The sequence below is a fragment of the Oncorhynchus nerka genome, linkage group LG22 (genome assembly GCF_034236695.1).
Source record: "Oncorhynchus nerka isolate Pitt River linkage group LG22, Oner_Uvic_2.0, whole genome shotgun sequence".
Lineage (NCBI taxonomy): Eukaryota > Metazoa > Chordata > Actinopteri > Salmoniformes > Salmonidae > Oncorhynchus > Oncorhynchus nerka.
Window position 1 is genome coordinate 59,754,028 of NC_088417.1, and position 15,729 is coordinate 59,769,756.

General features: G+C 41.9%; 1 protein-coding gene across 2 annotated transcripts; it reads left to right on the forward strand.

Annotated features, from left to right (window-relative positions):
• The first annotated feature begins 618 nt into the window (after nt 1-618).
• LOC115104651 (myb/SANT-like DNA-binding domain-containing protein 2) lies at nt 619-7,942 on the forward strand. Of its 2 annotated transcripts, none has more exons than XM_029626002.2 (4): nt 619-1,278; nt 3,767-4,022; nt 4,315-4,381; nt 4,628-7,942. In XM_029626002.2, exons 1-4 carry the CDS (start codon nt 823-825, stop codon nt 5,580-5,582), a joined length of 1,734 nt encoding a protein of 577 aa, XP_029481862.1. In that variant the 5' UTR covers nt 619-822; the 3' UTR covers nt 5,583-7,942. The 2 variants fall into 2 exon arrangements, with proteins under 2 accessions (XP_029481862.1, XP_029481863.1); XM_029626003.2 differs by having other exon boundaries at nt 620-1,263.
• Nucleotides 7,943-15,729: the final 7,787 nt, after the last annotated feature.

The window sequence follows — 15,729 nt, forward strand, 5'->3', positions numbered from 1 at the left end:
AAGTTATAGGCTATTTTTTAACATTGGTTTGCCAGCTCCAGGTAGACTACACAGGTGGCACAAATTGATTTGCAATGACCTGTGATATCGTAATTTCAACATATTTATTGTATCAAATGGTAGCCTACAATGGCATATACATTAATAGACTACTTGATGGCCAACAGAGGCAAATGTATAATTCTCGACATTTAGCCTAATGTCAGTTTCATTGAGGACTTTTCCCCATAAAAAGAACCACGCGGGGGAGTTGCATAATTTACACTTCAAATGTCCACACGGGCAGCCCCCGAGACACGAGAACTGAGCATGCGTAAGGCTTGATAGCGTTTTCTTTAAGCAGTCAACATTAGAATGCAGTTTAAACCACCTCCGAGCGGATTTGTGAAATGCGCACTAGTGCGCCCAAAGTCGTTTTCCAGTGCTGTAACTCCATTATTTCTTTATGTGCATCGGTTCTAGGGTATTAATATATCTTCTGGAAAAAGGTTTGGAAATAGGTGTCTCCATAATGACAATCTAAATAGTCTACCAACAACTGGTAAAAAAGAAAGTTGTCACAACGTGCACGCGGTGCTACCCGCTCCTCTCGCTCACGTGACTTAGCCAATAACTGCAGTGCTCTCTCAAAACACACACACCCCTCCGGCCCTCCCAACATTTACACGGGAACATGGCAACGCCGAGTGCATGCGCGCACACAAATTATACAGTGCAGATGGCTTGACCCATATTTTCTGTTTGCAATATTAATTGACCGCTCACCCAATCCACTGAGAAGACGTCAACTCCCATCCCCCGCCCCTTAGCAACAGAAGCAAGATGGCGGCGCCCAGTAACGCTGATCATTCTCCAGAGATATCGACGCCTTTAAAGATACCGAAAACAGAAGTGCCATCACCAGAATCAGAAGATTTGAGCGACAGCAACCAATATCATTCCAATCCCTCCACACCTAATCGATTCTCGCCTCTCAACGTAGGTTTGTCGATTTCTGGGAGCGCAGGCCGAAGTGGATCGGCCTGTGCATCAAATAGCTTCACCGCTTGCCGAGGGATGTCGTGGACCCCATCAGAAACAAACGCCCTTATTGCGGTATGGGGGAATGAAAGACTGACAGAGGCACGAATGCAACAACTGGAGGTTGCAGGCACCGTTTTCTCTGGAAAGGCTCCTGGTCCCGCAATGTACGAGCGGGTCTCACGAGCCCTAGCAGAGCTCGGCTACGAAAGGACCCCATCCCAATGCAGGGAAAGGATGAAGGTAATGGGGGACAGAGTAAGCATGTTCATCTATCACATAGCTAGGTAGCTAACGTTAGCCATCTGTCAGACTCTTGCTAGGGAACTTCGTGTTATGTTCATTAATTTTATGTTATCCAGGATGTTGTCATTGCTACCTTCCTAGCTATGCCCCATGACTAAGTAACGTTACCTTTCTAGAGAGCTATACAGAACAAAAATATACACGCACCATGTAAAGTCTTGGTCCCACGTTTCATGAGCTGAAATATAAGATCCCAGACATTTTCCATCTGCACAAAAAGCGTATCTCTCTTCAATTTTGTGCACATTTGTTTACATCCCTGTTAGTATTTCTCATTTGCTAAGATAATCCATTCACCTGACAGGTGTGGCATATCAATAACCTAATTAAACAGCATGATCATTACACAGGTGCACCTTGTGCAGTTTTGTCACACAACACAATGCCACAGATATATCAAGTTGAGGGAGCGTGCAATTGTCATGCTCTCTGCAGGAATGTTCCCTACCATAAGCCGCCTCAACATCGTTTTATAGAATTTGGCAGTACTGTATGTAACTCAGTAAAATCTTTATTGTTGAGTTTTATATGTTTGTTCAGTGTAGTAATGTAGCGAGATAATGTAACCAGTTGCCCTTCCCTGAGCTAGATACAGTTGAAGTCGGAGGTTTACATACACCTTAGCCAAATACATTTAAACTCAGTTTTTCACAATTCCTGACATTTAATCCAAGTAAAACATTCCCTGTCTTAGGTCAGTTAGGATCACCACTTTATTTTAAGGATGTGAAATGTCAGAATAATAGTATAGAGAATGATTTATTTCACCTTTTATTTCTTTCATCACATTCCTAGTGGGTCAGAAGTTTACATACACTGAATTAGTATTTGGTAGCATTGTCTTTAAATTGTTTAACTTGGGTCGAACGTTTTCAGGTAGCCTTCCACAAACGTCCCACAATAAGTTGGGTGAATGTTGGCCCATTCCTCCTGACAGAGCTGGTGTAACTGAGTCAGGTTTGTAGCCATCTTTGCACACACACGCTTTTTCAGTTCTGCCCACACATTTTCTATAGGATTGAGGTCAGGGCTTTGTGATGGCCACGCCAATACCTTGACTTTGTTGTCCTTAAGCCATTTTGCCACAACTTTGGAAGTATGCTTGGGGTCATTGTCCATTTGGAAGACCCATTTGCAACCAAACTTTAACTTCCTGACTGATGTTGCTTCAATATATCCACATAATGTTCCTACCTCATGATGCCATCTATTTTGTGAAGTGCACCAGACCCTCCTGCAGCAAAGCACCCCCACAACATGATGTTGCCACCCCCATGCTTCAAGGTTGGGATGATGTTCTTCGGCTTGCAAGACTCCCCCCTTTTCCTCCAAACATAACAATGGTCATTATGGCCAAACAGTTCTATTTTTGTTTTATCAGACCAGAGGATATTTCTCCAAAAAGTATTATCTTTGTCTCCATGTGCAGTTGCAAACCGTAGTCTGGGTTTTTTATGGCGGTTTTGGATCAGTGGCTTCTTCCTTGCTGAGCGGCCTTTCAGGTTATGTCGATATAGGACTCATTTTACTGTGGATATAGATACTTTTGTACCCGTTTCCTCCAGCATCTTCACAAGGTCCTTTGCTGTTGTTCTGTGATTGATTTGCACTTTTCGCACCAAAGTACGTTTATCTCTAGGAGACAGAACGCGTCTCTTTCATGAGCAGTATGATGGCTGCGTGGTCCCATGGTGTTTATACTTGTGTACTATTGTTTGAACAGATGAACGTGGTACCTTCAGGCATTTGGAAATTGCTCCCAAGGATGAACCAGACTTGTGGAGGTATACGATTTTTTTTCTGAGGTCTTGGCTGATTTCTTTTGATTTCCCCATGATGTCAAGCGAAGAGGCACTGAGTTTGAAGTTAGGCCTTGAAATACATCCACAGGTACACCTCCAATTGACTCAAATTATGTCCATTAGCCTATCAGAAGCTTCTAAAGACATGACATCATTTTCTGGAATTTTCCAAGCTGTTTAAAGCACAGTCAACTTAGTGTATGTAAACTTCTGACCCACTGGAATTGTGATACAGTGAAATAATCTGTAAACAATTGTTGGAAAAATGACTTGTGTCATGCACAAAGTCGATGTCCTAACAAAGTTGCCAAAACTATAGTTTGTTAACAAGAAATTTGTGGAGTGGTTGAAAACGAGTTTTAATGACTCCAACCTAAGTGTATGTAAACTTCCGACTTCAAATGTAGATAGCTATCCGGTAAGCTGACTGGAAGTTTGCGGACGATGGTTGAATTTTGCATCTAGTGCAATTGTAGATAATTAAATATCCTCAGTTTAATTTCAAAGCAAAGGATTTCAGTAAATTATTTTTCAAATCTGGTGTATTTGTGGCATTGGATATGCCTATAGCTAGCCTAGTAGCTACCACAAACCTCAAGCTCTTCCTCTAACATTTACACATCCATTATGACCCGCAGACGCTGCGACGGTGCTATAGCCGAGTGAAGGAGCACGGTGTCGGCAAGAGGAAGAGCAGCTACTCCATCGAGCAGCTGGAAAAGGTGTTTGGCCAGGGAGGCTGGGACTCCCAGATGTGTGCCCCCGTCCTCATCAACAGCAGTGGCCTGTACCAGGAGATGGAGTCTGACGGCAGCGCCATGGAGGATTTCTCCCAGGAAGACTGGTGCAACCAGGTGCTGGCCTCGGCCTTCCAGGAGGGAGAGATGGAAACTGGTGAGTGGTCGTGATTGATTGTGGGGTTGACAAAAGTGGGCTATAGTGAAGTGGTCAGCAGACTTATTTTTGTTAAAGGGGTAGGTAGACTATCCAGGGTGCTGGTAGTTCCTACTAGGGGTAGTTACGGGACTGTGAAATGTTTGGAAGCCCTGTCGTTAGTATGCAGGCTATTCCTTCACTCTATGTCAAAAGGAATAATGTAGGAGTTGGCTAATGAGGCCATATGCCTGTCAGGTAGCATTTATTGTGTTATTTTGATGTTGATGGAAAATACTGTTCATTTCTTCAGAGGAAACACAGCCACCAAAGAATGCCAGAGTCCTGCAGCTGCGACCTGAGCCTTCGGAGCAAGTCCAGTATGTATTTTTTTTCTCCATAGAATGAATGATCCCTAATAACACTGTGTAATATGAATATAATGCCAAACTAAATGCTTATTTTTTTACTGCCAAGATGTGATATATTTGAAAAACAAATCGCTTACAGAAACTTGGTCTCTGCATCATTCAATGTCTAGTCTTCATCAAGCAGCTGTTCTCATTACCAACCCTCCAATGGTTCCAACCAAATCTTGACCGGTCATTTATTTCTGTCCCTGTCAGGAAACAGGAAGTGATGCTGAACGTGGTGCGTATCCTGGAGTCGGTGCAGGTGAAGTGGGAGCACTTTCAGACGTGGACCGACTTCTCCCGGCTACACCTTTCCAACAAGCTGGCCATTTTTGGCGTGGGCTACAACACGCGCTGGCGTGAGGACATCCGCTACCACTACGCAGAGATCAGCTCCCAGGTGCCCCTTGGCAAGCGGCTGCGCGAGTACTTCAACCCAGAGAAGGCAGAGGGCCGTGTCATCATGACCAAAGTACAGAAGATGAACTGGAAGAACGTGTATTATAAGTTCCTGGACATCACCATTAGCGAAGCACGCTGCCTGGAACTGCACATGGAGGTGGACTGGATCCCCATAGCCCAGGCCAGGGTGAAGGGCTGTAGCAACGGGACCTCCAAGTATCTCCTACCGGGGGGTATCCCCAAGACTTACGGCCTGTACGCCATAGGCTACGAGGACGTGGTGGCGGAGTTGCACTACACAGGGGAGGATGAGGCTCCAGCCTCTCCACTGCAACACCAAGACACTGACCAGAGCTTGCCTCTCTCTGGGTCGTCGGGCTCCGGCGGGCCCGGGTCCGAGAGTGTGGTGAGGCCGGGGGGACGAGCGGGGGAGGGGGAGAGGACTGGGGCCAAAGTGACCTACTGCTACCTGGGCATCGCAGAGGAGAGGACCTTACAGCAGTGTCTGTTCCAGCACTTTCAGAGCTCAGGCAAGCACTACAGCCGCAGGGAGATCTCGGCCGTAACATGCTTCCTCCAGGGGAATTGCAGCGGCACCGGCCAGCAGACCAGGGAAGAGGGCCTCTCCTTGGGCCCTGAACATTCGGCCATATACATTAAATTTATTGAGGTGGAGCTAGATTTCCTCTCTGCTGGCTCACTGTTGGAATGTCTAGAAATTGCAGTTGGTTACTCTTTAAAGTACAACAACAAAGAGGCGTTGTAACGCTTGTTGTTTTGACTCCCATTAACTGAAGGATTGAACGGGGGCCAGAGGGACATGCAATATCTTTCCCCCAATTTAACTGCAGACCTGAGTTCAAATGCTATTTGAAATCATTTAAAATACTTCGGCTGGGCTTGATTGAGCTTGCCTTGGTCAATGGAACCAAAAGAATAGTTACAAAACTGTTAACCCCAGCTGACACATTCGGCAGGAAATAGCAAACACAAAATAATATTTGAAATAGTGTTTGAACCCCGGTCTGTGTACATGCTGTCTTATCAGGGGATGTGAGAGGGGAATGGCTACTGCTGGATGCATTTCCCTACCTTGAGGATATAGCAGTGGACATACAGTATATTTGTCACAAGAAGATGGTGTGCACTTGTTTTAAAACTGCCTTTACACTTCTTTGAATTTGGATGTCTATGGTCAGGTCTAAGGTGCCAGAAAAAGATCCCGGGGTAAAGATCATGTAAGGAACTTTATCCAATTCTAATAGAGGACCTAGAGGGGCAATATGAATGAAGATATTGAATCTATCTCTATATAGAAATATATATTTAAGAATATACAGTGCCTTGCGAAAGTATTCGGCCCCCTTGAACTTTGCGACCTTTTGCCACATTTCAGGCTTCAAACATAAATATATAAAACTGCATTTTTTTGTGAAGAATCAACAACAAGTGGGACGACATTTATTGGATATTTCAAACTTTTTTAACAAATCAAAAACTGAAAAATTGAGCGTGCAAAATTATTCAGCCCCCTTAAGTTAATACTTTGTAGCGCCACCTTTTGCTGCGATTACAGCTGTAAGTCGCTTGGGGTATGTCTCTATCAGTTTTGCACATCGAGAGACTGAAATTTTTTCCCATTTCTTCTTGCAAACCAGCTCGAGCTCAGTGAGGTTGGATGGAGAGCATTTGTGAACAGCAGTTTTCAGTTCTTTCCACAGATTCTCGATTGGATTCAGGTCTGGACTTTGACTTGGCCATTCTAACACCTGGATATGTTTATTTTTGAACCATTCCATTGTAGATTTTGCTTTATGTTTTGGATCATTGTCTTGTTGGAAGACAAATCTCCGTCCCAGTCTACGGTCTTTTGCAGACTCCATCAGGTTTTCTTCCAGAATGGTCCTGTATTTGGCTCCATCCATCTTCCCATCAATTTTAACCATCTTCCCTGTCCCAGCTGAAGAAAAGCAGGCCCAAACATGATGCTGCCACCACCATGTTTGACAGTGGGGATGGTGTGTTCAGGGTGATGAGCTGTGTTGCTTTTACGCCAAACATAACGTTTTGCATTGTTGCCAAAAAGTTCAATTTTGGTTTCATCTGACCAGAGCACCTTCTTCCACATGTTTGGTGTGTCTCCCAGGTGGCTTGTGGCAAACTTTAAACGACACTTTTTATGGATATCTTTAAGAAATGGCTTTCTTCTTGCCACTCTTCCATAAAGGCCAGATTTGTGCAATATACGACTGATTGTTGTCCTATGGACAGAGTCTCCCACCTCAGCTATAGATCTCTGCAGTTCATCCAGAGTGATCATGGGCCTCTTGGCTGCATCTCTGATCAGTCTTCTCCTTGTATGAGCTGAAAGTTTAGAGGGACGGCCAGGTCTTGGTAGATTTGCAGTGGTCTGATACTCCTTCCATTTCAATATTATCGCTTGCACAGTGCTCCTTGGGATTTTTAAAGCTTGGGAAATCTTTTTGTATCCAAATCTGGCTTTAAACTTCTTCACAACAGTATCTCGGACCTGCCTGGTGTGTTCCTTGTTCTTCGTGATGCTCTCTGCGCTTTTAACGGACCTCTGAGACTATCACAGTGCAGGTGCATTTATACGGAGACTTGATTACACACAGGTGGATTGTATTTATCATCATTAGTCATTTAGGTCAACATTGGATCATTCAGAGATCCTCACTGAACTTCTGGAGAGAGTTTGCTGCACTGAAAGTAAAGGGGCTGAATAATTTTGCACGCCCAATTTTTCAGTTTTTGATTTGTTAAAAAAGTTTGAAATATCCAATAAATGTCGTTCCACTTCATGATTGTGTCCCACTTGTTGTTGATTCTTCACAAAAGAATACAGTTTTATATCTTTATGTTTGAAGCCTGAAATGTGGCAAAAGGTCGCAAAGTTCAAGGGGGCCGAATACTTTCGCAAGGCACTGTATATTGATGTTGTCAAGCATTCCAGCATTTATTAACATTATGAATTTCAAAGAAGTATGTTAATGTTTTGATATATATATTATTGGTTAACCAGTGTCTTTGTGTATTTTTGTTTCCAGGTCACAGTCTTGTGTTTACATGTTTTGAAAAAAATAATAAACAGGGCACAGACCGTCATTTGCCACTCATTGAATAGTTCTAGATTCCAGTGGGCTCATTTGTAGGTGTTGGGTCCTTGTCTCAGCAGTATGCAATCTAGTGATGACCCGTAGGTCTTATCCTTACCAACCTTCCTTGCAGGAGAGCCAATGCTTCATGCACCACTTCTGTCACTAGATGGCAGCAGATAGCCATAACTGAGAAGTTACAGGCATTGCGTTCTTAAACACAATCCAATGGTGAATTATGCAGGTAAATGCCAAAGTAATGGAAACACCTGAGTAAATGGACACAACGTATATTTTAAGCTGGTGCTTCCATACAGGTGCGGTTTCTGAGTTAAGTAAGCAATTAACATCCCATCATGCTTAGGGTCATGTATACAAATGCTGGGCAGGCCATAATTTTGTCTACCATGGCCATGCCTCCATAGAATGACAATGCCCCCCCTCCCCCCATCCACAGGGCATGAGTGGTCACTGAATGGTTTTATGAGCATGGAAACGATGTAAACCATATGCCATGGACATCTCAGTAACCAGATCTCAACCCAATTGAACACTTATGGGAGATTCTGGAGTGATGCCTGAGACAAAGCTTTCCATCAACAAAACACAATGATCAAATGTATCATGGAAGAATGGTGTCGCAGCCCTCTAATAGACTGTTTACACAGGCAGCCCAATTCTGATATTTTACCACTAGTTGGTCTTTTGACCAATCACATCAGATTTATTCACATCAGCTCATTTTCAGAGCCGATCTGATTGGTCAAAAGACCAATTTGTGAAAAAGGTCAGAATTGGACTGACTGTGTAAATGCAGCAATAGAGTTCCAGAGACTTGAAGAATCTATGCCAAGGTGCATTGAAGCTGTTCTGGCTTGTTGCCCAACACTCGATTAAGACACTTTATGTTGGTGTTTCCTTTATTTTAGCAGTTACCTTTACTTTCAGAATCTGAAAAATAACGTGACATATTTTATTGCAGATATGTGTTTGTTTTGAAGTCATAACATTCCCAGCGGGATAAACTACAAAGCACGACCAATGACTTAGCCATCGAACTTGAAGAAATATTCTGAAATAACTTCACATATTTTTTTAAAGATACGCTTGAAATGTGCATGGTCTAATTGACTCAATAACCAAAAACACATAAATGTAGCTTAAGTCAGTAGTAATAAAATCAATAGTTATTTCTGGTTTTATCAAAGTTAGCCAGCTAACTAACTGATCCTGCTTTTTAGTATACTCACCCCTCTGGTAGATAATGTCAATCCCTTATTCTGTAATGACAAAAGGCTTCTGAAATGTTTGTTTTCACTGCATGCCTACCACTAATGCATATGACTATTGGCCATGTTATGTGTCTGATTATTACCATCATCTCTAGAGAAATAGTGTGTCAAGTGTGTGCGTCTGTGTGTATGTATGCAAGCATGTGAAGCTTCAACTGTTCATCTTACTGCCTATCAGAGATGATGCACTTTTTACAGGATATACAATACATTGTGCACAGGACAAGAGGGGAAATATGACAGGTAGGCCACTATTTTGATACTCTCAACATTATTTAGCATTGTTGTCCAAGATTTTAGGTGCACATTCACGAATACGTTTGTATGTTTCTTCAGGAAAATGTGGTGAATTCAACAAAGGGTCTTCATAATGGCAGACCATGGAGGATGCATGTGCTTGAATCAAAGCTGCTACTGGTCAATGATTAACTCACCATGTGTCCACCTTTATCAGCTTTGAGGTTGAGTCAAGGTAGGTCAAGGGTCATTGTTTGTGTCAGTTGGAATACTACCACAATAAAACTAACAATATGTACTGGTTCACATTGGGGTTTGATGGAACTAGGCAATGGATGAAATTCCCTGTTAGTGTCTTCATTAAATATTTGAAACACTCAGACCATTGCTATTGTATGATATGGGCTACCAATGAACATGCACTACTGGTCAAAAGTTTTAGAACACTTACTCATTCAAGGGTTTTTCTTTATTTCTACTATTTTCTATATTGTAGAAAATTAATGAAGACAGCAAAACTATGAAATAACACATAAGGAATCATGTAGTATCCAAAAAAGTGTTAAACAAATCCAAATATATTTTATATTTGAGATAATTCAAAGTAACCACCCTTTGCCTTGATGACAGCTTTGCACACTTGGCATTCTCTCAACCAGCTTCACCTGGAATGATTATCCAGCAGTCTTGAAGGAGTTCCCACATATGCTGAGCACTTGTTGGTTGCTTTTCCTTCACTCTGCAGTCTGACTCATCCCAAATCATCTCAATTTGGTTGGGGATTGTGGAGGCCAGGTCAGGTCAGCTGATGCAGCACTCCATCACTCTCCTTCTTGGAAAAATAGCCCTTACACAGCCTGGAGGTGTGTTGGGTCATTGTCCTGTTGAAAAACAAATGATAGTCCCACTAAGCAGATGGGATGGTGTGTCGCTGCAGAATGCTGTGGTAGCAATGCTGGCTAATAAAATCACAGACAGTGTCACCAGCAAACCACCCCCACACCATAACACCTCCTCCTCCATGCTTTACGGTTGACCAAAAAGACCCAAAAGACAAATTTCCACTGGTCTAAATTCCATTGCTTGTGTTTCTTGGCCCAAGCAAGTCTCTTCTTCGTCTTGGTGTCCTTTAGTAGTGGTTTCTTTGCAGTATTTCAGCCACGAAGGCCTGATTCACACAGTCTCCTCTGAACAGTTGATGTTGAGATGTGTGTTACTTTAACCCTGTGATGCATTTATTTGCACTGCAATTTCTGAGGCTGGTAACTCTAATGAACTGGGTCTTCCATTCCTGTGGCTGTACTCATGAGAGCCAGTTTCATCATAGTGCTTGATGGTTTTTGTGACTGCACGTGAAGAAACTTTCAAAGTTCTTGAAATGTTCCATATTGACTGACCTTCATGTCTTAAAAATAATGATGGACTGTCATTTTTCTCTTTGCTTATTTGAGCTGTTCTTGACATAACATGGACTTGGTCTTTTACCAAATAGGGCTATCTTCTGTATACCCCCCCTACCTTGTCACAACGCAACTGATTGGCTGAAACATATTAAGAAGGACAGAAATTCCAAAAACGTACTTTTAAGAAGGTCCACCTGTTAATTGAAATGCATTCAATGTGACTACCTCATGCCAAGAGTGTGCAAAGCTTTCGTCAAAACAAAGGGTGGCTACTTTGAAGAATCTGAACTAAAATATTTTTGTATTTCTTTCACACTTTTTGGTTACTACATGATTCCATATGTGTTATTTCATAGTTTTGATGTCTTCACTATTATTCTACAATGTAAAAAAAAATAGGAAAAATAAAGAAAAACCCTTGAATGAGTAGGTGTTCTAAAACCTTTGACCGGTAGTGTAGGTGTTTGCCTCTTCTTTACCTTTAGCCTTTTAGCGAAGATGCTGAGTTTGCTTTAGCCTCTTCGAGATGGCAGCGGCTGTTTCAACCTCCCTAGTATTTAACTTCAATGCACATTGTCTTCTTAACAGGCTGCGGGCCCTGCCTTTGGCAGCAAGCCCTGTCTGTATGCGTTTTGTGGTTAAGGAGAGCGGACATTTGCTCAGGGATAGCCGAACAATGCCACAATGTCCCATAGTCGTCCATAACAGGCCACAACATTTAAATGTTCCAATTCTGAAAAATGATATCTAGAACAGTTATGTATTGTTTAGGAACTCTGTCGGGGTCTCAATTTATTGTTGAGAGTTAGAATAGTATAATACACAAGGTGCAATTCCAGAATGTGGTTGTGTATTAGCAGTTTTTCTCTTGTTATGTCAGTCACACCCTTAGCGGATTTGGGAGAAAGTGGATGTTTCTAGTTTTCAGGGATACAGTATTTACAACCTAACTTCCCTTTCCCCTAGACAAAAAACGGAAGTAGGGACCACAGATGGTTGGTAGTATAACTTAATTGGGGAGGACAGGCTTGTGGTAATGGCTGGAGGGCCATAGGTGGAATGGCATCAAACACATTATTATGAGCGGTTCTCCCTTCAGCAGCCTCCACTGGTGGGGACTCTGCTCATGCGTCTTTCTACCCCTGCTACGTGAGGTCATGTCAGTCACTAGGCAGGTTTCCATTGACCCAGGTTTATTCAACAAAAGCAATGTCGCAAAATAAATCATTGCAACATGTATAATGGAAAAGGCAGAGAGGATACATTTTCTAAAGAGTCGACAACATTTTTATCTTCTTGACAGGGTGGATTTTTCTTTTGTCTGACTTTCTTTATTGCGACAAATAATGATAAACTGTGTTTTTCGAAAAAATTTATGCAGAATAATTTTGAAGGTACGTAGGGCACTTGATATCATGAAATAACTATAAAGCTGCACTCTACATTTAATTCTAAACAGAGGTGGGACCAAGTCATTGTTTTACAAGTCACAAGTAAGTCTCAAGTCTTAGAACTCAAGTCCCAAGTCAAGACCGACAAGTCTCAAGTCCTAAACTTTGAGTTTTGAGTCCTAAACAAGTCATAATGTGCTCTTCCCCAAATGTAATACCATTTCATATTTTTAACAAGAGTAATAGTTAGTATATTACATTTACGCAAATTGTGAATGCTTTTAAAAATATATATTTCTTTCTTTCCAAATAAACTTTATATTTCTATGGAAATACATCATGGCTACATCATGAGAAAGACGCGCACCCCCAACCCCCCATTGCGATCGACTATCGAGGATCGCAATCAGGCGATGTAGACTTGTACACAATCGCCCAAATGTAACACACACACACCCTCTCTGTGTGTGGTTACAGTAGGCTAACGTATGTCAATGGTTTCAGGAACAGCAGTAACATCAGGCAGGATATAGACTTCCAACTGCCTGGCCAGTTGTAGCACAATCTTGGGTGCACTGATCACATTCCTGCACTGACTGACAGTGTGGAGGCTCATTGATTTAACGTTATGTTAGCCTACATGCTACACTAGCAAAGTTATAAATTATATAGCTGTCGGCTATATTAACCACGACTTACCGTTCTTTGTACAGCTTGAAATGTCGGAAACAAATGTGGAAGTTGTTGCGCCTCCGTCTGTAATTTTCAAGTTGCAATCCGTTTTTTGATGACTACAGTGTAGTCTTTATATCCGAAAATAAAAAATGTGGGTATCATCTTTCCAAGGGCTCCTTTTTCTCAGCTGGCACAATTTGATTGGCTGCTATCCGATTCAAACTGCAATCCGTTAAATGAAGAGTTGATGCGCTGCACACTTTACTAAAAATAATAATTTTTATTATTTGGACTTGGAGGGTATCAAGTCAGTTCGAGTCAAAAGGCTCAAGTCCAAGTTAAGTCACGAGTCGTTGGTGTTAAAGTCAATGTCGAGTTGCAAGTCACCCTATTTGTCACTCGAATCTGTCTCGAGTCATGTGACTCGAGTCCACACTTCTGATTCTGAATGCCTAAGCCGACTGCTTGCTATATAAAAAATGTAAACTATAAAAAATGATGGTTCTTTGCAGGACAAGGATTGTCCTGACTTTCAAGAGTTTTCTAAATTACTTCACCTTGCTTTTCTGGTTGACTGGCAAGTTTCCCAATCCAACATTTTCAGATCTGCAGGAGTACAAGTTTCACCATGGCAATATGTTGGCAGATGAGAATTATTACAATATAGTAAATGTTAATCAATTATTGCATTCTATCCATGCTAGCTTTCACGGGCTACCTGAGACATGAAACAGATAGGTGGGAGAGCATACAGGCTGTCGCAAATGTATTCATGCGCAATTTGCCTAAATGTGTAATGGAAACACTTCAACCACTTCATTTTTATTTGACACTGTAGGTTTTTGCTTATTTTGTTATAATTTTTTTTTAAATGTGACGTCATTACATCCAGCTCTTTTTATCGACATAAGATAGATAAATGGAATCGCACTGTAACAGGCAATTGTCGCATGTATTTTCTGTGAAAACTTTCTAAATGTCTACAAAGAAAATCACTGGACAGGTTAATGGAAACATAGCTACAGGCAGTCACTCAGCGTTTTTTTATTTAGATTGGTTAATTATTCTAGCCAGCTATCTAAACTTGCAGTAATCATGGCCGAATAATGACCAGACACACAGGGCACGTGCCCCTGGGCCCCTTACCTCAATGGGGCCCCCATTGATTTTGTTAGTCACTCTCACTCAGATATCATATTAACATGTCATAAGTCATGGCGAATGTGTAGAATTCCAGGAAATTAGCTTTAAAAAGGCAAGAATGTCTCTCCACCCTCTGGTAAAATGGAGTCAAGTTACAGGAAATTAGCGGTAAAATTGCACATTTTTCTCTCTGCCCCATGGCTAAATTAGTAGAATTACAGGAATTACCTTTAAAACTGTGGGGTCACCAAATCTCAGTTAGGGCCCCCAAAAGGCTAGAGCCAGCCCTGCCTTATAGCCTGCATGGGCTTCACATCTACTAACTACAAGATATTCTAGTAAGCCTATATGTAGAGAAATCGGCTTTGAGGCAATTGCATAGGAGATTCATCAAAAATAGTCTGAACTTGAATATAAAATGAATCAAAATATAGGCCTTTTCAGTCTAGGGGCCAACATATCCGGTTTTCTTTCAGACAGTGCTCATGTTCCTTGACACAACCACCCACCTTCTGAATGTAGCAATTCAGGGGAGGTCCCGATGTAATCCATTGGCAACATTGGCAACTCTTTATACGTATAGATGCGATCCAGTAGCCTTTGAACTCTAATAATTTAGTAATCTTGCTGCATTTAGCCTCACCAGTATTTCCATGGCAACCGACCAGCCTCAGAGAAAGCAGAGTGAGTCAGGTATTCACCTCTAAGGGCTGGGCTTGTCTACATTCTCCACTTCCAAGTTGCCTGCTAAGTGCTGGGGGTGCCAAAGCTCTCTTGACAAGCCACCGAGGCTTGTTTCTTTGCATTAGCCACCTGAGAGATCTAAAGGAGGAATAGAACACGAACTGCATTTTCAAGAGAGGGAAAGAAAAGAGAAAGACTAGATCATTTTGGAATTGGTTAGATTGCACACTTATGCATTAGCCTCAATGTGTGTATCAACATATGAGCTAACCATGGCCATTGTCTGAAAAGCTTTATCAGCTGATTTGTTATATTGTAGTCATTTGTAAAAGGAGTTGACTGTCATCATACTGTATCATTGCCAGCCCCCATTGAGTTCTTAATTTGGAACTCAGCACACATAGCAGGTGTGTAGGCTGTCTAGATAGTAATGTCCAGAAATAGCTCTCTAGCTAAATAAATAATGTCTATGAACTGAAAAAGGCATTTTGCACTAGCCTCCAACAGTAGCCTAGTTATACCCTGAATCAGCTAATAACATATATAATATGTATCCTATATGTGCAATATACAATAAGTAATGTGTAATCGATGTACCAAGGTTCTATTTAAGCAATAACGCACGACGGTTGTGGTATATGGCCAATATACCAGGGCTGGGCTAAGGACTGTTCTTAACTATGTCGCAGCACGGAGTGCCTGGATACAGCCCTTAGCCGTGGTATATTGGCCATATACCACAAACCCCCGAGGTGCCTTGTTACTATTATAAATTGGTTACCAGCGTAATTAGAGCAGTAAAAATATGTTTTGTCATACCCGTGGTAAACGGTCTGATATACCACGGCTGTCAGCCGATCAGCATTCAGGGCTCGAACCACCCAGTTTATAATTGGGAATAGTTATTTTCACACGGTTTCTTTATTTGGGAATAGAACCACTACACCTGTAAGTGCGCAGAATGTCAAGCGT